Source organism: Temnothorax nylanderi, unplaced genomic scaffold, assembly GCF_030848795.1.
Source record: "Temnothorax nylanderi isolate EJ_2023f unplaced genomic scaffold, tnyl_v1.0 TNYL_tig0446_pilon, whole genome shotgun sequence".
Taxonomy (NCBI): Eukaryota; Metazoa; Arthropoda; class Insecta; order Hymenoptera; family Formicidae; genus Temnothorax; species Temnothorax nylanderi.
Window position 1 is genome coordinate 46977 of NW_027249508.1, and position 23697 is coordinate 70673.

Consider the following 23697-nt stretch of genomic DNA (forward strand, 5'->3'; position numbering starts at 1 on the left):
GATATTTTATTTCCAGACAAAACAATAACCATCGTGGAGCCGTGTCCAACGAAAACCTCGGTGCTGGCGCTCGGGGTGACGTGCGCTCTTCTGGTGCTCATCTATATCTCCACGATTTTCTGTTACTACATGAAGAAATGGCTGACACCTCGTAAAATGATGCCTTAAAAGGACATGGATTCGTTCGCAGAGCGCATTCGCAAAAGTAAATGGAACAAACGCGAAGAGTGCGAGAGTTCACACACACTTTCACACGTACATACACACACGCATGCTCATATCGTAAGTTATCAAAGGATTCATATTTCGTCCTCTCATTCCTATTGTATGTTCATTTTCATTATATTTACAACGGATAAAGCGCATAAGAAGATAAAAGATCACCGTTCAAGAGAGACGATCATGTTATCATAATGCGCATCTAGAATGCATTTAGTATTCTGTGCGACATATCATTGATGACGATCATAGAAATCGATTATGTAATGTCCGAGTGAATAGTGATATTATCGGTAATATACTGATGCTCATTAATATAGACCAACATTTTCGAAAGAATTATTTAAATGATATCGATCGAATGCGCGAGAATAAATTTACACAAACATTAAAAATTACTTTGACTGACGCGATGAAGATTATACGGATCTCTTGTACTATATATACCGAAATGCAAACGCCTACGCGAACTCGAGGTCTCGAACGAAGAGGATGACTCGACTCCTCTCTCAGCTGAGGTAATATTTAGCAAGGATGAGCAGCTCATGAATATCGTAACTTTTACGAAGGTGACGTATTTTAAGACGGTGACAGATTATATAACAAAATGCGTAAATTGTAACAGTGCAATATTTCATTATCGTTAAACGCTAAATATATTAGACGACTCTGCCAGGCTTTAATATACACAGCCACTTCGTGTGTGGACGCGTGTACTTGACAAGCTACTTTTATTTCTGGCCACCGAAATGTGCGTGTCAAAGCGCTGCTGAAATAGCAATGTCGCGGCTGAATTTCGCTGACGCGATTTATCTTTACGTATGAGGAAAGCACAATGCTACATCAGCGACTGTGATGGAAATTTGAATGATGGTTTTGCGCATGTCGGACTTTTGAAGGTGTTTGTTGAAAAGTTGGCGACCGACTCTCCTCTGCACACATACATACATACATACAGACACACGCATACGTACACACACGACATATTTCGCGGAGCTAACTCGCGACTAAAGACCACCTTGAAAATGCAATGAGTAGATTTTATTTAAGAATATTCTTAGAAAACAGCTAACTGTGTCCTCTAGTGGCTACTTCTGATCGGGTTGCAAGGAGAACAGGACGCGAGCGGCGAATTTATTTTTCGCGTTGCTCGAAAGCGAAATTTTCGGCATTGTCTGAAACGACTGATGCGGCTTTGGTTTTTAGTTAAACGGAAATCGATTTGTAACCCGCATCAAGACTAGCGGTATTTAAAGGTTCACGCTTCACTAACGTTTTTAATGATACAAGTAGCGTTAAGATAGCGATTAAGCATGTAAGCATAGACGAAGGAAGAAAAAAAAGGAATGACCGAGAAAATATTTTCTCGGATTTAGCGGTTTTTCGAAGCGATTCGTATCTTTTACGAAGAAAAGAAGAACGGAAGAACTTTACGACCAACTTTATTCTTGTGCACGAGAATTCTATTTCCAATAAGAGCATCGATATAGCGATTAATTAGTGTTGCAATTAGCTGAATAATGGTGATATTGATAGCCGAGAAAATGTCTTAAAGTACCAACCGCTTGCGAGAAGCCGCTAAAGCTCTTTCGAGACTTACAAGCGAGAGTACCTCTACTCGTGAAACTCGTACTGGTACTGGAACTAATGAGAGAAGAGAAGCACTCGGGCATTCGGTTACTGGAAGTGTAGATAGTCTTCTGCGTGTTTCCGAAGCTCGAGGGCCCTCGAAATTTTAGCCGTGCGCGTTCAGAGTGTTAAAGCAAGAAATACTCGAGGTACAATGTACTATCGGCGAGATAGGTTGCCGAATAGTTCTGTAAGGACAATGATATTTTCTCCCAGTTTATCAACTCCACTCAATTAGTAAACTCGCTATAAATATCTTGCTGAACGCTCTTCTCATTTCTTCAAATCACTGCCATAATGAATGAGTACGCAAGTATCTATTTTGAAAATAAAATCCTTATTTCCGTTTTAAAAATAAATATGTAAATATTTTGTTAATAATATGGCGTAAATATTGAGACGAGAGAAACACATTAACATCCGTAAGAGCATTTGATTCGAAAATGTTCGCTCCGTAAAAGTAAATTTTACAATTCATTTCTTTACAGTTACAGTTAATTGTTAAGTAATTTATAAAATAAACGACAAATACGTATCCATTTGTTTAAAATATGGCGACATATCAATTTGGTATTGCGGGTTTTTCCTATTCTGGAAACGTTACGTAATTCATAAACAGCACGAATTGAGTGGAGTAAAATAAGACTTCCGGTTAAGGTGCTTGCTCTAAAGGGGTCACAATCAAAATTGTGAACATTTTTTTAAATCAAAGGGACGACAGGAGAGGATTAAGAAAGAGATAGCTTCATTAATAATTGAATTTCATGAAAAATTCCTTAAATTCACAGAATACATTTTAATGAGAAAGAATCGTAGTAAATTACACATTCTTATTAGAATTATTGAAATTCTTATTATATTTATATTGCATTAAAACAACGTTCATTTATTTAGAAATGCTTACGAGTGTGACTCCTTATGGTATACAAAACAATTTACAAAATGTATATATTTATATATATATTATTAAGTCGGACTGTGCAGTAGACATTCAGAAATGAACACACATACGCATCAATACACATCAATCACATATATTTGTACCCTATTTATATACGCGAATGTTTCAGTAATTAAACTCAGATCAGTTTTGACAGAATCCTTCTTTCTTCTTTTGTGACCATTTATTTGCAGCTACTTGCCGAGAGTGATACAGTGTGCCTGCAGGGTCGACTTCTGGCGAATAAAGAATAAAGTAAGACGCGTTTTCTTGTAAAAAAAACCACCGCAAGTAAATTAAATGTTATTTACAAAAACTTCGAAGCTACAGAAAATATATCAAGGATCACGCGTTCCAGACTTCAATGCATTGAAGGTAAATCCGATTGTTGATCAACTGATATTTTACAACTTTTCCCATGTAAATAAATCATGGGGCTGGTCGAGCGCCAAGAAACCATCACGCCAAACTAGTGACTAATCGATCCAAATATAGAAACCTTATATCGACGGTGCACGTGTGTGTACGTTTATTATTGCGATGAGTAATTATAGAACGATATCGTTTGACATACTTAAGTAGAGCAACTACGTTTGTTTAAATAACGCCTCGAGAAACGCGAGCTCCTATAAATCGTTTTTCAAACTCGATAACGTTCGTCTTTCATATATGATTACAGATTTCAATACGTAAACACAAAAAGAATTACTTGTTCCTACACTCCTACTTGTTTGTACACTCAAGAATTACAGTTTCACGAGCTAACGTTTATTTTTTGCCAATACGTATTTCACAATTATAAAGTTGTTACATTTCTTTCTGTTCACGTTCTTGTCCAGACTCTTAATTGTAACGTTAGACTAGAGGTTCTCAATCTATTTTGTCAAGAGGGTCACATTAAAATCTTTTGTAATAACCAAATAAGAAAGGCCAAATAAGTTATATTTTTGAAAATTTATATATAAAAACAAGATATATCTTCATTTTTTTTTAAATTAAAAGTCCAACGCAGCGACGACCGAACCGCAGAATCAAAAAGCGCAATCAATATATACTATATATATATGTATATACATATATTAAATCAAATGTTACTGAATGCTTAATATGCCAGTAATTGGGTCTTTCACCCTATTTTCTTTTAAACGCTTTATCAGAATTAAATAAAATTAGTGTGATTTAGTTTATTTATTTAGTTTGTTTTATTTAATTACTCATCAGATTTATTTCATTTTTTTTTTTTTTCAAATAAATGAAGGGCTTTGAAGGGTTTTTTAAAATCCTTCGTAGATTAGGAACCCCTACATTAGACGGCTATTTCTGCGCAAGAGTATCGATCGGCCGATTCGTTTCAGAGAATAATCGATAACGTGTCCCACGGATAAAACAGCATCTTTTTACCGCGCGTATCATTTTTTTTAATTGCTCGGCCGATAAAGTAAATCGCTGTTCGAAGGGATATGCAGCGCATGCAGGTAGGGAGGTAGGTCATATGCAGGCGCGTTTCGCGCCGTCGCGTCGTGAATCGCTCGCGATCGAAATTGTGGGGGTGATATGTTTCACCCTCGTGGAATTTTCTACTTTCTTGGTAGGAAGATCAGAAAGAGAGAGACAAAAAGAGACAGAGAAAAAGCGAGAGCGTTAGTCAACGCGCATTGAATCGTCGAGTCTTGATACTATAGCAAACAACCCAGTCAACCTCGATCCGCCCAGCCTTCGCCAATGATAAGATAAAGGTTAGTGCGTGTGCGTGCGTGCCGTGCGTCCGTGTATCGGACTCGTCGTAAATACCGATCATCGACGGCTCGACGTTGCACCGCGTCGCTCTCTCGTGTGTGCGTACGTGTGTCATGTTGAATGCCCACTGCCCACTGCCCACTTGCGTGATAAGGTTTCTTCTTCACACCGTTTGTGCGGAATTTCTTCCGCGGTCGCATCGACCGGATCGTCCATCCGTCTGTCCGCCGAGATTCACTCGTTCGCTTCTCGTGTGTCCGCTTTCGTTCGCGGCAGCGGCTACCGGCTGCGCACGACACGAGCGGAGCGGATACGCGTCGAGAGACGGGCGGTATCGCTTTCATGACGCACGGACGGAGGAATCTCGGTGAAACGAGAGTTTCGTGCGGCCGTTGCGGAGCAGCGGAGAGCGACTCTGCCTGCGAGGTTAGCCCGTTCGGGGGCTACAGCCGTGAGCCGCTGCAGGTAGGTAGGTATGCGCGCGAGTAGGCGCCATCGCACGACCGCCTACGGACGGAGGTGTATTTCTACACGTTGGCATGGCACATGCAACAACCCGACCGAACGCGCAACATTTAATCTATACGCGTTGCATAATCAGGAACGCTAGTGCAGTAATCCAGTAATTTTATGAATTGGATAAACAGCATGCATGTCTAAAAAAACATCATAAAGACTCTTAAAGACGTCTTTACGACGTCTTTTAGTCTGGGAATTGACAATTGTACCTGTCCGATGCTTCTCAGCTCGGAAAGCGTTCATTTTCGATTATAAAGCAATATAAGTACATATTTTTATTGTTACGAAAATATAATGTAGATTATAAAACCTTGCAAATTGTTAATTGTTTTAACAATTCGTTCAAACAGCGAAAGAATTGGCAAATAACCATTATTATTATGCTGTTAGATCCTTATTAACATTTATGTTCTAAAATGTTCTCTCCATTCGGGATTACCAGAACATAAACTGTCTAATTTGGTTGAAAAAAATGTACAAATATTTAGTCGATCCGTCCCTGCTATATGATTAGATTCGACGCTATACACGCATGTACAACACGTAATACACGCCGCATGTGTGCACGCATGCATTAACGCGACTGTATGTGTGTGTGTGTGTGTGTGTGTATTTGTATGTGTGTGTACGACGTATGTGTACGTATCGCTCTGCCAGTTAGTATGCACATAAATAAGTTTAGCTTATAAACAGTACGACTACGAATTCCACCGAGTGGCCGCTCTTTATTCTGGATAAAGGATGAGTGTGCGCATATATACAGTTGTTCTCCAATGGCCATGGTCGCTTATCGCACTCTTACGTTCGCAACGTGTCATAGTTCACGAATTCTTTCCGCGGCCAATCCGCTGTTATTGAGCGACTGTACTCTGGGAATTATAAGCGCGATGCCAATTCAAAACGCAAATATTCGCAAAAACTATAAATACAAAGCGTAATACGCGGAAACCTTGTGTGTATGACGAAAACGCAATAGAATGCCAGATATCGTTGAATCAGAAACGCAGCGGCAGCCTGCTTCGCCACCTGTACCTATACGTAACGTCGACAAATAATAACGGATAACTGAAAGATTACGAAACAGGAGGAATTAATAACATATATATTACAAGTAGAATTTGACGTGGGGAATAATGTATGTTTAAATGCGCGAAACAAGTTCTGGCAACAGCGATCAACAGCGCGAAACATACAAGGATAGAATAACGCGAATTTTTGAACGACGGCCAACTTGCCACCAAAACTTAACACGATTCCGAGATCAGATTTGATCTATCGCCCACACGATGCTGAGCGTTTGTAGGCGACCGTCCGTCTCGTTTTTGCCAACGGGCTTGATCCTTTCATCTATGTAAATCAAACGAATGTGATTTTCGCTGCGAATCGCAAACGTTTATCTTGTTTGTTTTTCCATATTTATTGCGCATTTATATATATATATATATATACCACTAATTCTTGTTGTTCGAGTTAGATACGTAATGACCACACGAGGATTGGGTCGAAGGCAAAATATCATGTGGAACACTGGTAAATAGAGACTTGACCTATCTATCTTTTTTCTTCTCGTTGTTCTTTATCATTTCTATAGAATCTCCTTCCCATCGGCCGTGCCTGTGCATAAGTACGTGGAAGGAGATCGCGGAAAGCGAAGGCTATAACACGCCGCGCGTGAGCGAGCGCGAGGGAAGAAGAGAGACAGAAATGGTCGACGTACATCATTTGGGCGCCGAGAAGTCTGGCGCGACCAAGCCAGGCCAGAGGCGCGTCTTTGGTTACGCGACTATTTGGGGCGCCAAGCTGGTGGCCGCGGCCGATGCGACGGGTAAACGGGGAATCGTGGAAGGTGGAAGGACGGCGGAGCAAGGAGAGGGCGTAGGTAGGCGTCCGAGCAACGTCCACCGCGTCGAGGAGAGACTTGCAGGGCCGGAAGTGTGAGGAGAAAAGAGGGAGGTTGCCGAAGGGGGCTCCGCAAGCCACATTCCAGAAGAACGCGAGTTTTCAAACATGCCTGGCCTGCGTGAATGTAGGTCCATGACCGATCCTATAATACGCACACAACGATCTCTCTACGGGCTATACGAGCTGCGAGCTGCATTCGTCCCTCTCGTCTCGTCTCTCCTATGTCCACCGCTCGAACGATTCCCCCTATGGCACGTCTCTTCCCTCTTAGTGCCTGCTCTATCGCACACAGACGCATATACATATACGTAAACTCTCCCTTCTTCCTTCTCCGTCAAGCTCCCTCCCTTTCCTCGTCCCCCGCGCTAACCCGGACGACCAGGCCGACCGAGCTGGCGACACCCTGTCTGGCAAGACCGGCCGGCGGACAAAAGAGGGGGCGCCTGCTATGTTGCCACGTCCTCTGTCTTCGTGCTGCGCCTACCTTCGGCCCCAAGGACAAATCCGACGAGCCGTGCCAGCCGCACTAGGCGACTGCCGGTCTGCTGCTGCTGCTGCCTCGATGTTTTCCTTATGATACTTGTCACCGATATTATTCTCAGCGAATACTTTCATTTGTTTGTTACAATGCGAAAGATAAGACATGGAGGAATAGATGGATAAAAAAAATGCAAAAAATAGCATGTAAGGTAGCTATAACCATGCGATTACTCTAACCGTAGCGTAATTAACTGAAAAATTTCATAAATTGTTCGATAGACTATCTAACATTATTGCGATGCAATTGATATTACTATCAATTGCTTACGTAGTGCATCGACAGGAAGATCTCTCTGTTTCACGGACGCAGGTAGTGAAATACTTGAGCGATGAGTCGTGCCTATATAACTACACGAAGGCCGATCCACGCGAGAAGGCAGGTGCCTTCTTGCTGCACGGCGGACGTGTTCAAAAGCAGGCCTCATCGTGATGCGCACAAGAATAGCCGCCGTGATTCTTGGAAATAGAGTAGGGTGCCTCTTCAGAGAACTGCGAGAGAGAATTCGTCGGCATCCTTGGTTTCTGCCGGTGGCGCGAATCGTGGAAATTTACGAGGCCTCGTCCGCTTCTTTTTATCGGTCTATCTTGCTCATGCGCTCGTTCATCGAAGTATATGCGAGCGTACGGCTTGCGTCATTGCCTCGCGGGTCTCTCCGCGCGCTCGTATGCGTTGCGGCCTACGTGTGGCTAAGAAGAGACATGGCAACGGCGCGTGAAGCTAAACATATTAACTGTCGGCTCACGCCACAAAAACAACATGATCTCATTCCACGGCGCATATGCAAGAGGCTATCGTATACCTCAAAATTTCATTCAAAAGCAACTTCAACGGCACGAAAGGAAAGAGGCGAAAGAAAGGAAAAGGAGAAAATAGATGTGGAATTCCTTTCTCATTAAAAAAAGATCTTATAAGTATGAATGTATTGATAATAAATGATACCTAATAGTACCATTAAACTGAAGGACCGCTAGTTTCAACTAGAGAAAATAATTCCAATCCTACTTTGCCGTAGAGTTATAAGACAGGCGATTTCTAATTCAATAAGCCTAGCATTAGCTGTAAGCCATAAACGTTTTTCCTGGAAGGCAAAATCCCCTCACCCACTAGCCGCTTTACCTGACTGTAAAAGTTCCTGTGCTGGGTCGGACATGCGTGCAATATATATATATATCGTAATGTTCATATCGCGACATACGTTTGCGACCTGATCTAAATTACATAGTTTTATCTAGGTTTTCGAGGAATAGATCTTGAAATTGATTGCGATCTGTTTCAATTTTATGCGTTAATATTGTTTTCATTCTTGAAGTCAATGGCTACTACATATACCATATAATGAATTATTAAAAAAAAATTCGGAATGTTACATGCGTGTTCGACCTCGTGCTTTGAGAAGTCGAACGGACACAGGATAAGCTTGAAGAGAAAGGCGAGCAAAAATCGGGGCTCCATGCTGGCTGCCACGGCGAACTGCTAAGCGGCACGCAAGCAGGCAGTCAGACGTTCGTAGCAGACAACATGGCGCCGAGAGCCTCGTCGTCACGCCGGCGTGACGTTTCCCGCGCGCGTCATTAACGGAAGTGAGCCTACAAAATGGCGGAATTTTACGGCACTGAGGTGTGAAAGGGAAGAGAGAAAGGAGCGGAGGGGGAGGGCGTCTGTGCCTGCGGGCAGTTAGGTAGGCGATCGAGGCAGAATGATGAGAGATCCCGTAGAAAGAGAGGAGGTTAGGTTGGTGGCATAGAGAAAGAAGAATGACTGGTAGCCGCCTTCGGCGGTAGACTAGCGTGCTGTACGAATGGGGCAACGATGTGTCGAGGGGGCGACCATTAGATAGAAAGAGGGAAAACGACGTAAGCGATACGTTGAACGCAGATAGCGCTAAACGAAGTGACGAGTGGGGATACATAGAGGAGAGGCCGGGAGTGCGAGGAGAAAGGCTCGAGGGAACGAGAGAGTGAGAGATAGCGATAGAGCGGAGGGGAAAGACCAGTGAGAAGCAGCGGCAGACTCGCCGGTGGGGATGAAAATTAGTTACGGCATCCAAGACCTAAAAGGAACTCCGGCGCCGCACGGTCAGATCGCATCGTGCAATGTTAAGCGTTAAGGTAGTCTCGTGCGTCGTTGACAGTGCCGGTTTCGAAATTTGTAGTAACTATTACCGACATTGTCGTTACACTCGTGGTCGACGTAACAGCCATTGCTACAGGTGCGAAAAAGTTATGTGTGTGTAATATTAATAAATAAAACCTTATGACGTGAGTGAGATGCTCAGTGAGGATAACTCAGTGAAAATGATTCAATCGAAGCATCAACAATCAGTGCATCAGCAACACCAGCAGCAGAATATGCGAAAATCTGTGGGCGTTATGGGCACCAGACGTATCTTTACAACAGGCTTTAAAATTAAGGTGCTGGATTCCTATAGGCACGACAAAGACTGTCGGCAGAATCAGCGTGCTACTGCGAGAAAATACAATATTCACCGTCGTCAAATACAAAAATGGCTGCAATGTGAGGAGCAGCTCAGAAATAGCGTCGAAAATGGGAATGCTGGGGCCGTTTCGTCGGCAACTGCTTCTCCTCCGGTTACTAAATCGGAAAGTACTGTGACGGAAGCCACAGGGAATACCGTGACTCCAGCAACGCCGGCCTTGAACCTCAACCTCGCCAGACAGCACGGCGACGAGCTGACTACACAGCAAGGGCCCCCACCTTCTCATCCTCCGCATGGCAGTGCACCCTCCTCGCCCCAATATAGCATTCAGACTACTACCACTAGCACGGTTTTGCCCTTACATCTAACATCTGTGGGCTATCAAGAATATTCACCAGAACAACGTCTTCGTTTGTTCGAAGAAGACAGAGTTCACATATCAGATGTTCATGGGTACTCAGACACGCAAGTCGATCAGGATCGTAATTATTATGTATTGAATGGAGATGGACAGCGAGATGCGGAAGTATCTTCAACGTTCGGTGGCAGGAACGAGGTGAAGGTATATCAAACTTTGACGAGTTACCATTCACCACATCAGGAGCATCGATACAACATAGACGATATCAGTAATGTGGCGCGTAATCATTCGCCGAATCATCATCCGCAGCAGCGAGAGCAAAGTTATGGGAATGTCGATTCATTCGACGGGAGATCGTATAGCCTGCTACTAGCGCCGTCGATGATAAAGACAGAGCCAGCGAGTCCAGACATAGCGGCGACGTCAGGCCTGTACGAACCGACGGGCTCTCCCAGCGGCCCACGGGCCCCACTCTCGCCGGAGGTATCGCATCGAGGCGCCGATAGTGGTGGCTCTTCGTCGTCCGTTCACTTCGTTGATTGTTCACGAGCTCCTACGAGCCCGTACTTGCACGTGCACGCGCATGAGCACGCACACATGTGTCCGCTAGATTCCGAGAAGCCGATCCTATCACTCCTGCATGAGCAAAAGAGAGAGTCGGAGGAGACAACGCAGCATACCGAAGAGAAGAGAGAGGAAGAAGTACAGGAGGAGGCAGAATACTGCAGGACGTTGATCAAAGAAGAAGTAAACTTGGACGAGGAAGAGGCGTATGACGAGGGGGAAGAAGTAACCGCATCTTCGTGCGTCGACTATCAACGACCACCTGTTGGCGGGTCGTCGCCAGATAGTTTAGGACCGGTAAGCCCTACGATCGCAATATACGATCGCAATGGTTACTCCTTGCCTTCGAGTCCTCGTGATTCTGCTAGCGCTGCAAGATCCAGAAACAGCTGGTCGGATAGCGAGACGGATCCTCTCTCCATTAACAGCTCGAATTCATGCGGCAGTTTTACTCGCAGACGATCTTTTCCCCTGCGTTTTAAACTTGACGTACTCGATGCTTTCCATCGGGACGAGGAGGTAAAGGAAAATCAACGAGCTACCGCGAGAAAATTTGGTATAAATCGTCGTCAGGTACAAAAATGGCTGGAACAAGAGGCGGATCTTAGGGACGAGATCGCTCTTCGAGGTGATTCGCGTCAACGGTTGGGCCCTATCCAGGATGTCGCTTCTAACAGTGGTCATCAGTATGACTCACCATTGGATCTGACGACGACGAGTTACGGTTCGTTACGAGTTACGAATTGTTTTTCGTTGTTGCGTGACCGACTTGAGATGGAATCATATGAACCATTGCCAGCGCAGAACTTGGATCGCGACGTTGGTTTAATTTCTTTTCTACATCCCATAAATTATCAACACTGCACTATAATAGAACCATCCTCCGAGGCCTGCAGCAATCTATCTTGCTCCGTAGACAGTCATACTACAATGTCGACGACGTCTTCTTATCAAGAGCTGTCTTTAAGAGACTCCTGTTACGCAGAGCCTTCGATTAAAACATATTGTCATGCGTCCAGAGCAAATTCCGTGGTTTCTAATTTTTCTGAAGGATGCGAGCAAAGAGTTTCACCTCTGAAGAGACAGCATTGTACGTTTGCTTCCTGCTACGATTCGATGTCGTCGCCGAAGAGATTCTGCGAAAGGCTCTCAGATGTGGACGACACCTACGATGTACCTCAAGATACGCCTCTTTGTCTTGTAAAACCGAAATTAGCGCGGGAGCTTTCTCGAACGGAACGCTTGACAAAAGCGATCAATCAATCAATCAGTACTGTATCAACTTCGAATAATCCTGATGCCATCACTTTCAAGCCTTACCTAGATAATCCTGTGAGTAAACCTATGAAGAAGTGCGCCGTCCAGCACGACTTATCTCCTATTAGCAATTATAATATCAACAACAATAACAATGATAATAATTGCCAGATAATTTGTAATTTTAACGAGAAAAAAAATCCTAATTACGGTGTCAAGCTTAATCTGCAAGTTCCTTGGACATCTAATTTTTTGGGCCTTAGGCATCGAGTATTGCCGAGTGCCTTTGTTAGCGTGTCCTCACTCCACAGATAATTTCCTGTCGGACCCCCTCCCCCCACTGTTGATGATCAATTGCTGACAGTGGAAAAAACATTACAGGCTCGTATAATGACCGTCAGTCGTATTCATATTTGTCTTATTTCATCCTATATGGATACATTGTTTTAAATATAAAAAAAAACACGATAACGATCGGATTGCATTACAGTCAATTAGCTTGGGGGTGTAAAAATCGGGCTTGCAGGTTTCTCGGGTGAGAATGTGCCGACGAAAGATCGATTGGTGCGTGATCTACTACACGTAGCAGACCACGTAAGCACTTATCATTTCCACGGATCGTCGGTGCCGCGCTATACATCGCGATAAAGTCTTAATCGGCCATTGGACGACCCGAGGCGTAGAAGGAGATTATACATGGTCGTGTCCTCGACTGGCGTCTTCTTCTAACATCACTAGACCTGCTCGACTCTCCCCGCTCCACCATCCTCTCGCTCCTTTCGAAAAATTCTGTAGATATCCTAGCGGATCTTTTTCCACCACGTTATCGTGGAGATTAGAGATCGGTGGTTATCGGCTAGGCCGTTTAGAGGTCGAATTCTATAATTATAGAATTATGTCAGAGAGCGCAGCCGTTGCGTTGCATCGGAAGAAAGTTCGCGGAAAGAAATGGTTGAGTCGAAGTGCCAGGAAATGCAATGAATCTATTCTTACAGCATAATGTGTGACAAGTAAAAACAGGCAAGATATCCCGTACGCAAGATTTTTCAGCTTTCAGTTTTGGTTTTTTTTCTATATCGACATTGCGTATTGTGCTGTACAGATGCATTATTGCATCACACAGACAAACGCAACACTTTCAAGTCGTGTTTCTTCCATTTTGCCTGTTTTCTACGGAAAGCTATCCGCCGACGGGCGTTGATCGCACGATTTCTCGGTAGCACCGCCACCCATGGCTTTCCGCGAACTGGCTGGCGCGATCGCATTCGTCACCGGTCGTGAATATGCATTCGATCTGCAGAAACCACTTAATTGCTCAAACAATTTCTTCCACGCGCGCACATATGTCACACGCGTACCACATTATTATACAATAAAACTTTATCATCTCCCTTATCATATGTTTGACAGTCATTAGTCGTTGTCTCCCTCTTGCTTTCGTGTTTTTATTGGTCTCTCTTAAATTGCCTCTCTGTAAATATGTAAATATGTAAATATTGAAAGAAACTGATAAAAATGTGAACATTATTGAATTCCCGTTGCGTCAAAGACTTCTACGATGCATTCAGTGGAGTAAATGTATTATAATGTTATTATATTAATTATAATATAGTAATACAGTGTTATTAAGCGTTTAGAGTTTAATCGATTCTTCCATTTGGGAGAAATCTATTTTTGTATGATTCCGTCTGAAAACAATGAAAAAGTAAAAAACTATTTAGAGAGAAGATAAGAATTCGAAACGAAATGAGCCACTTCCGCAACGACCACTTCTCGTGCCTTCTTTTTGTCGGTCAAAGACAAGATGTGAATCATTTTTCATGCATGATAAAGACGTATATATTTATACGCTTGTAATAGTATAGATTAATATATATATTATTAATATTTTTAGAAGATAATAGACATGGTAGAAAGCGCGAATGGATTGGTTCGTTGTGCACCTCCTCTCTGCGAATTAATTTACCGGGTAACGACGAAGATGTCGTGCGATTAAACAAATATTAATGACAGGAAGTCATTGCGTATTTGTCGAACGCAAAACGATGGTGATTAATTTGCTAGTTGACGATAAAATCGAGGTGAACAAACGAAAGGGATTAAAAAAGACACAAGAATGATTCTGAAGAAAAAACCACGTGCCTTATATGTAATATATTCATATTTTAATTATAATAATTACGCGTACGAGGCGTCGTGCGTCGGAACTCATGCACGATAGGACAAATCAGCATATTATGTATTATGTCAATTATATATATCATATAATGTTGAATATTGTAGATTATCATCTGAAATAGAATTAGTAGCGTAAATCAAGTTAGGATATGTAGCATAAATCAAGTGGTTAGAAGTGATTGTTATAATGATGGCTATTCATATTATCTATGTAAAACTCACGTTCAAATTATAAAAGTTTTCTTTGCGTAAAACACCGACAATTGACATCAAATAATTTAGACGAAAAGAGAGCGACGTATCGAGTTAACTCCGTTAAATATTATGTGAACAATAAACAAATAACGAGTACTGTCGTTTGAAATATTAAAGTGTCTGACAATCAATGATGAGATGCCCCTGTTAAAAAAAAAACTATCTCTTTGAAGAGAGAGAAACTGTTTACGAGTCTTTAAATGAATATAATTATATTTAATTCTTGAACTTTATTTTGTATTCTAAATTACCTTTGTTTAAGGAAAAGATATTTGAACAATAAAATTTTCTTCATTTTTTTTATGTTGCACAATTAATTTGTACGAATGAAATTTTTAATATTACATTATATACATTTCTCTTTGTATAATTATCTATAGTTCTCAAAATTTTTAATTTGTAAAGTTAGAGGGCTCAGATTTCTAATTCTGAGTGTTTTATTTTTTTTTATTCTCGCGTCGTGGGGGACATCTGAACAGGCGTAACAATTACAGGTAAATGTCTTTCGTATAGTATGAATGGAACTCTCGTTCGCAGTGCACTGAGATCGAGATGCGTTACGATCCTCGAGTAGATAAGTGACTTCTTTCATGTTTGACTTTGCTGGCGAATTATCAGAGGGAAACTTTTGTGAATCATCGTTAGTTGATCGTAAGGAAACTTGTTTTAGATTGTAAGAGATATCTTTCTCAGACCGGAAAAAAACACCACGATATCGATCACAGTATAACGTGGATTTTCCTCAATTTCTTCGTATCAGTCGATCAAATTACGAGACAATCACGTCGCACTTACAGTAAATGTTAAAAGCAGAAGAAATTACAATGATGATATTGTGACTTTATAGAGATTATTAATACTTTAATTATCGAAGCCAAGGAAATTGATACTGAGTGAATTTCTAAACAATCAAGCGGTTGCCAGGCGACGGGCAAGAAGGGCAATTTTGTAAATCACTGTTGCAGACAGGGCAGTTACGTTAATGTTTCAATATTCACGCTTAATCGAGCTCATTCATGGTGTGGCATTATCCGACGCGATTGCCCGCGCGATCGCTTCGTACCGAGCTCTAATTTATCGTCTCACGAGTAATAAATTCACGACAAGATAATTGTAATAATTACTCCCATGAAGCAATGTATCATATCGTGTGTGTTGTATCAAAAATATTTCTCTCCTTTATTATCTCTGTTTAAAGAGAAAGAAATATAAATTTTGTTTGATCTTTCGTATTTCGCAAAAAGCACAATAAAAATTTTCAACTTGTTAATTTATTATTGTGCGCAAAAGGAATATATCTCTTTCTTATTTCTATATGTAGAACAATTCGCCAACCAAGTCCGAGGATCGAAAGATTAGAATAAGGGAAATGGGTGTTATGCCTTGCCCGCGATCGCTAATAATGGTCAAGGCGGCAGTGTACAATAAAAAAAATTTAGCGTAATCGTAAGCCATAATAAATTACATAATGCCATAATACATTATACAAATAATAAGGGTATGACTGACGAGAAGAATTTTCGATCGCGCGAAAAAATAAATTGTCATCGGAGATGGCGTCTTGTGTGCGTGCATGCGTGTTCGAATGCGTCTGTATTTGTGTGTTGTAGTACGTATGTCACGTACACACCGCAGCCCACAAGAGTCTGTTAACGAGAGGCATAAAGCGTATACAAGCAATATTTTTTAAGTGCATAAAAGGGGGAGTCTCGTGGGCGAGCCCCCGCGTTTTATAGTCCGTACAACACACAAGTAAATATATTGTATGCATAATGTTCGCATTGTACGTGTATTATACAAAGAAAGTTTATATATATAATATACATATATATCATATATCATATATATTATTTATATATATCATATATATAGGGTAATTCAAAAGATTACTGACAAAAAACTTAAGGAGCGTATAGAAGGGTCAAAATAAAACAACTTTTGATTAAGAACCTATGTTATCCAAAGTAATCTTGAGTCAGTACAGGCCTTTGAATATTTGGACCTTAATTGGATAATATATCAATGAAATAATCGCAATTTGTTACTCTTCCATGCACTGGCTTTATTATTATTTTTTTCTTATTAAGGTTTTATTAAGGATCACGTGAGATACCTGGGATATTTGAGAGAGTGTTCTGTTGGACGATGCATTGTTCTATTTTGATCTCTCTATATGCTCCTTAAGTTTGGCCGTAACCTTTTGAATCACCCTGTATATGTATCATGTATATGTATGTATATCATATGTTATACGAGAAAAAGATATTCGCGGGAAAAAGCACATAAATTTATCTATCTATATTAAAAAAATATATATATATATCTCAAAAATTATATTTTGATACGATCAACTTACAACGACAAATGCGCCTCTAAATTCGTCAGGTGCCTTCGAATTGCTCGTGCCTTACGGTTCTCGCGTGAGGAGGGATCAAGAACCAAAAGCGTCGCCGCCAAGTATCACTCGCCGATAAGCGTACATATTTATTGTATTGTATTTGTACAGAATTTCGTGCGGAAATAATGTACCCCAGTGTCCTCCTCACGCGCATTATCAGTATTTCAACTATTCTTTATTTATTGCTCTATTGTATCGCGATAACGTCAAGATTCACCGATCCCGTAACCAGGACTTGGTAGACTTGGCGTGATTTCGCGTGCTCCGTCATCTTTATGCCTTCCCGATCGCATACTTCGTAGAAACGCGTTGAGTTTCTCTTGTCCACACTCTTTGCGCGCAATCGATGTAATTTCGCACGGCCGAAGACTCCGCGATTATCCGGCGCTGCGTATCGCTTATCGACGTATTATCGTTCGTTTATTGGCACGTACGTGGTCAACGTCGAGAGAAAGAGAGAAAAGAAAGAAAGAAAGAAAGAAAACGCGCGGTTCCTTCGACGTGCGGTAGCTAAAAAAAACACGAAGTTGTAGAATCGAATGGTTTATTGGCATTTTCACGTTGCAAACGATCACGATAATAATATTGTTAATTCTGTATTTTATTACACGCCTTTTTTTTCTCATATTATCGAGTTTTGTCGACCACATCCGTCATTGTGATTTATCGAGAGGAAACGAACGGAAGAAAAATAGAGAAAGAGAGAGTGTGTGTATGTATGTGAGCGTCCACAGTAGATTATCGGAGAACGAGAGTGAAAATGTATGATCTTAGGGTCCGAGGAGTGCAAGAGAAAGGCATCGAGATTACGAATTTTTTTTTTTGGTACGTTAAGAAATCCAAGAATTATTGTATTATTAAATATTGTATCATATACACACATGCCTAGAGATTGTATGAAGCGCGCCGAACAACCCAAGATTGCCCGTTTTGGCACCCGCAACGTTTTGACACGCTTTATACGATATAGAATCTTTCCCGAATTTGAGAGAAAATATAAGAGATTATTTTTTAAAAGAATTTTCCCTCTCTGTTATTATTGCCCCTATTCATCAAATTTATTTTTTAAGGTTGCTCACGCAGTTGTAGAATATTGTCCATCGCAGAGAAATGTAAATTGAAACAGTACTCTTATCTCGACGACACGATGATACGACCATTAATTTGAAATAAAATATAATTTTACATGAACGATAAGATACGCTGGTCTTCCAAACTTTACCCGAAAAAATAAATCAAACCGATCGCGTTTCGAGATTATTATTTTGTAGATATAAACTGAGTAATATTGATCACTAAAAGTAAAATAAGTAACGCTACAAGTTTTTGATTTTCTAAAAATTTCGTAGTAGTGAGTCGTTAAATTTTCTGAATTATTAAACATCGTCGGCGGATGCGCGTTATCTATCATATCTGTACGCGACATGCATTAATCTTCCCTAAGACTCTTTTGAGAGAAGCCGTGTGTACTTTTTTTTTTATCTAGAAAGACACGATTTTATCGAATGGCTCGAAGAAAGCGCTATTGCATTAGCACATTTGACGCAATAGTCTCTTTCTTCCACCGATATGATTCACCGAGGTCTCTGTCTCACGCGGTTCTACAAACCTCGCAAGCATTTATCTTCCCGCCGCGTACATTTCAGTATAGTTACGCGTGACGCAGTGTACGGGAGAGAAAAGTTCCATTCTCTCGTTACATCGATTCCATGATCCGGCATTTCCGCTTGGATCGCGAAACAATGACGCGTCGAAAAGTTTCGTAATATTATTACGAATTATAAATTTTGACGCCATTCTCGTGCGCTTTAACCTTTTCGCACTCGAAATTACTTTTATCGTAATATTGATAAACATTACGTCAGTTTCTATCTCGTAGTATCGAGGCCATATCTGCGAATCTATTCGGTTAAATTAATTTTGTCTCTCGCAAACGTTCTCCAATCTTTTTTGTGTGACGTCTTTCCGATCAAGAATCACACACATTAATTGCGCGCGATAAAGAGAGATCATAATTTTTTATATCTTTAATTATCGATTTGTTTTTCAATCGAAAAGGATGTCACGTATTTCAGAAAATTCTGGCGATATCGCAATTGCTCTCGGTAGCAGAGGGACAAGCGGAGGAAGTCAGTTCTTAAGTAAGAGACAAGCTGGAGCTGTGCGCTCCTCTCGCAATTAGCGATTTACGTAATTTCGCGCACGATCTGCGCGGAGCGCAACTCGCTCGCTGCAGACTGCGTTCCCGAAGAGGAACGCGCTCGCTCGCTCGCTCGCTCGCTTCGATATCTCGGGCGGGGGGCAGGAGGGGGCGGGGGCCCCCCCGGCTCTCGTCCCGCCGCGCCGCTCGGATTAGAGGCGCGATGGAGATAAGCGCGAGCCAAGTCATGGAGGCTCACGCACGCATCGGCTCGGTGTCGGTCCTCGCGTACCGATACCCCGCGCGCCGATGCACCGATTGCATTGTTTCCGTTATCGCGCCCGGCTCTGGATTGGCAGCTCTCGCGGCCTCCGCGCGTTAAGGCTCTCCGGGCACGCTCGAATTCGCGTAACGCGGCGGCATAGCACACGCACGCACGCACGCACGCACGCACGCACGCACGCACGCACGCACGAGAGGGTTTTGGAGAACGCTCCTCGTTCACGTTCGTTTTGCTTCTCTCGATCCTCGGAGTCACGCTGTCGTGTGCAAATCCGCCTTGCAGATTTCCGTGATCTTTGATTCTGCAAACAGTCTTTAATCTTGGTTTTTTTTTTTTTTTTTTTTTTTAAGAGAGATTTATGATGTGCACGCGTATATATAGCTTGTATCATAGCTGTGTTTCGTCACGCGGGACTTCAAAATCTCTCGCGAGCGAACGACTGTAGAATGCCATGCCGCACTCCTGTGAATTCCTGGCTATGCAAATGCATGATTTATTGTCGATGTTTATCGTTGCGAGTCCGGTAACAGGGAATAAAACGCTCGCTGTTAAAAGGAAAGGAAAATATAGACTGAATGACACACGCATTTCCATACCCGCGCGCCGACTCTCCGCCAAGTAATGGTGATGATGATTAACTGGTATCTTAAATGTCACTTATCCAGCATGAAAGTAATAAAACGTTAATGAATTTATTTTCTAATTATCCAGCAAGAAGGTAAAGAAACATTAAAGGAACATAATTTCTAATTACTAGTTGCATTCGTAAAGGTATAGTTTTTATTCTAGTAATACGATAACGAATCCGTGCACATTGATTAATGATTGCTTTAATGAAAAATATTTTCGTATTTACGTATAATAAAAATAAAACTTGTCTACGAAGTTAGCGAATATAATAATAAATAATTTCTCGCTTTGTGTTGCAAATAAGTGACTTGGTGCCAATGCACCTGAGCGAGTTGAGCAATCGTTACCGCGTGCAGGCGGCGAAAAGAACGGAAGCTGAAGTCCAGTTTCACAGATCGCTACTTTAACGTCAGCGGGACAATTGATTTTAGCTCATACATTATATCTCGGAGTTTTCATCACGTAATAAAGTAGAGAGCTCGCAATTTTTTTTTCATGAAATTTTTATAAATGCCATCGTCATTCCAGGACTAATCGTGAGTTAATTTCTCTGATTTAAAGCAAATTGAAGTCAAGAGGCTCACAAAGAATCGAACTCGTATAAATAAACATAGTTAATAAGCCATGGAGTCTAATAAAATAGTAAAACACACATATTCGAATCTTAATTTAACATAATTAAAATACAGCGTAACCGTTAAGATATGTGACATAAATATCGTCATTCTAGGACTAAGTTAATTTCTTTGATTTAAAATAAATTAAAGTCAAGAGGCTCATAAAGAATCGAACGCATAAATAAACATAATTAATGAGCCATGGAGCCTAATAAAATAGTAACGGACGTATATTCGAATCTTAACTAAATATAATTAAAATATAGTCGTAATTAAGATATGTGACATAAATATATCGCATTATAAATTAGTCGTTTAATTTAATTTCTTTGGATTTAAATATTATATGTATATATAAAGAAATGCACATTGTTCTGATATATATTAATTAGCGACGTAAAACTCCATTTAAAGAGAAAAATCAACATTCCTTGGGAGAATCTGTTCAAAGTCTCGCGATTAAATCGCGATAGCAACATTTATCCGTTTTTATTACGGCCACCGCGTGCGCGCCGAGCGGACCTTGAATCGAAGCATGACTGTTGCAACGCGCCAATCAACGCCAATAAATGTCACCGGCTGGTGCAACGCAATTAGGAAGGGTGTAGTGGCACGATAAAAAAAAATGACTCCGATGGAATGCAACATTCCGAGCGTGTGATATTATGAAGATCAAATCGCGAACGGTTGCCGATCTCCTTGCTTTCCCTCGAGAAGACTTAACGGTTTTCCTCGCACTTAAGCCTCGCACGACATCTAAACGGTTTTAAGTCTCCCGAGTCTTCTATTGTTGTTATACGTGTCTCGAAGAGAGAAGCTGGGAATACAATAAACGTGGCGTGTAGCATTTAGATACTCAGCCGCGCGCTCCCGGAATACCTACCTCTCGCCGGTCCGTTTCGTTCTCCGGACCGGAAATACAAAAGCACGCTGAAAAAGAGCTCTGGCGTTGCTCCAAAAGCCGTCGTCCGAGCCGACGTGGCTCTCCGATTCTGTTTGCTGCGGAATGGGCAGCAAACAGTGCAGCGGGCCGGACAAAAGTTTTCGGCGATTATTCCCTCGTGCCTCTCGTGCGGACCGTTGACTTTTGTAGGCGAGTGGCCGAGGTAGAGAACCGGGCAAAAGGGAAGTGTGTCAGAAAATGAGAAATCGCCGTGTCCCCGCGGAGTAGCCGGTGTAGCGATCCCGGTAAAACAACGCGCTATTTGTCAAATACTATTATTACTCGTGGATCTTTTAGCGATCGCGATTACCCCACGGCCACAAGTTTCTATGTCCCACATAAAGTGTTCGTTCTCTAACTCTTCTCGATTGTAAATTAACAGCTTAAACGACGGATTAGAGCTTCCTTTAACGCCGCTCCGATTGATGTACTCATCTCGACTTTATTGACAAGCAAAATGGATCTCGAACATTTCTGGACTCGGTGACTATTCCCTGGTGAAAAAATGTTTAAGAATTTTTGACAATTTTAAGACTTTCTCAGTGTGCTCGGAATTTTTTAGACTTTTTATACGAATTAGAACGTTTTTCAGATATAATAATGAGATATTACAGATTTTTCCCGCCAACACATCTTTGAAGTCTGAATAAATACGAGAAAATTCGCGCAATTTGTCTTAGAGATTAGAAATTTTCTTACAGACATTGAAAAATTTCGAAAATCCTCATCCAATTATTTTTGGAAATATCTGAGAAATTTTACACATTTTTTTCAGAATTTTTCATAAATCTAAAATATGAGAAATTCCGAGAGTATAGGACATTTTTTCACCATGGGTCGTTATCCGTCACGTCGTGCGAAGAGGTATTTCTTTACAAAAGTAAATTAAGCGTATCTAATAAGGAACTTGCAATTGCACTGCAACTCGTTGATACAGGCGCGATATCGATTTTTTGAGCTGGAGATTGACGTCATCGCGTTAAACTGAACTATGACGATTGAGGGTTGAGATATATGGCGTAATCGCGCAGGTCGATACGGAGAGATAAAGATATACAAATCGAGATGCAGAGAGACAGAAATAATCTTCAACGTGACATCAAAACGAGCGTCACGTTTGAGTAGCAATTCGGTCTGAGGGACCTTCAGAGGCGCATAACGCTCGGGAGCGGGAGGAGATGCTCATTTTCGTAATGGTGGCTAATTATAAAGCGCACTCCGAAAAGCCTGTCTTCGCGGTACACGTGTTCCCGATGTCGCGCGGCAAGGGAGAAAAAGGAAAGGAAGTCTCTCGCGGAGCGACGTTCGTCGTAATTCCCGCAAAGCGGCGAGAAAATCACCGTTTGCGAAAGCAGCTAACGCTAACCCATGCATATTTTTATCACTGCGAGAGCTCTCTATCTTCCTTTCCTCATCAGTTTCTTCCTCGTGTTTTGTCTTCATCGCTATCGCTCTTATATCACCGTGATATTAAACCCTGTATTTATCTCTGCCGACTTACACATTTTTTCCTTCGTTAAAATTATATTCGTAGTTAAAAATATCTTAGTAAACGAATGTCGGATTCAAAGAGCCGCTTGCTAACCGGATTTGTTATTACAGATGCAAGAGAGACGATGTAAACGTCCTGGGGGACAAAGTACACGTTAAATGTGCAAAATTACATGGGATATATAAATGACTGCGTGTTATGTATCTCCAGAAGTGACCATTGTCCTGAGCAAGGAAGAGATTCATAGGAGATACCAAGATACCGCTATGACCATATTTAAGGTGAGAAAAATTAATAAATGACCGTAAGTTAAATAAACGTAACTTGAACGAAACAAATTTCTAATTGAGAATTTTTTTTAATTGCAGGAGGAACAAGGTAGAAAGAAAAAAATCGTTAGCTACCTTAGTTTTGGAAACAGTCGCAGGACAATGGAATACAGTAACAACGGAAATCACCCCGTTATCGTACGCAAACCTGCGGACTCTGGAATTACGCAGAACGCTCACTTATCTTCACGAATGTCAATAGAATATCGCAAGCCGGGCGAAAGATGCGCGATAACTTAACGAGTAGAAAATGTTACAATTTTTTTGTTCAATAAATTTAGTTTCCGTTAACATTACGGTGTCGATTCCTTTTTGCATCACAGTTC

At 41.5% G+C, this 23697-nt stretch overlaps 3 protein-coding genes and 1 long non-coding RNA gene across 4 annotated transcripts in view; 3 read left to right on the forward strand and 1 right to left on the reverse strand.

Moving 5' to 3' along the window:
• The window catches only part of Tyn (trynity), a 42208-nt gene extending 39261 nt beyond the window's left edge, over positions 1 to 2947 (forward strand). The window contains exon 12 of the mRNA XM_071721937.1: positions 17 to 2947. Coding sequence (XP_071578038.1) covers positions 17 to 168 — 152 coding nt within the window. The 3' untranslated portion in view covers positions 169 to 2947. The remainder of the gene's footprint in view (positions 1 to 16) is intronic.
• Positions 2625 to 4819, reverse strand: LOC139782866 (uncharacterized). The gene is made up of 2 exons (XR_011721037.1): positions 4580 to 4819; positions 2625 to 3024 (listed from the first exon to the last, which is right to left on the reverse strand). It is a non-coding gene; the product is annotated as an uncharacterized lncRNA (long non-coding RNA).
• Positions 4300 to 23662, forward strand: LOC139782865 (uncharacterized). The gene is made up of 3 exons (XM_071721939.1): positions 4300 to 4524; positions 23153 to 23323; positions 23411 to 23662. Exons 2-3 carry the CDS (start codon positions 23228 to 23230, stop codon positions 23609 to 23611), a joined length of 297 nt encoding a protein of 98 aa, XP_071578040.1. The 5' UTR covers positions 4300 to 4524; positions 23153 to 23227; the 3' UTR covers positions 23612 to 23662.
• LOC139782862 (uncharacterized) lies at positions 5007 to 17957 on the forward strand. The gene has a single exon (XM_071721936.1). The coding sequence runs from the start codon at positions 9755 to 9757 to the stop codon at positions 12419 to 12421; it is 2667 nt and encodes an 888-aa protein (XP_071578037.1). The 5' UTR covers positions 5007 to 9754; the 3' UTR covers positions 12422 to 17957.
• Positions 23663 to 23697: the final 35 nt, after the last annotated feature.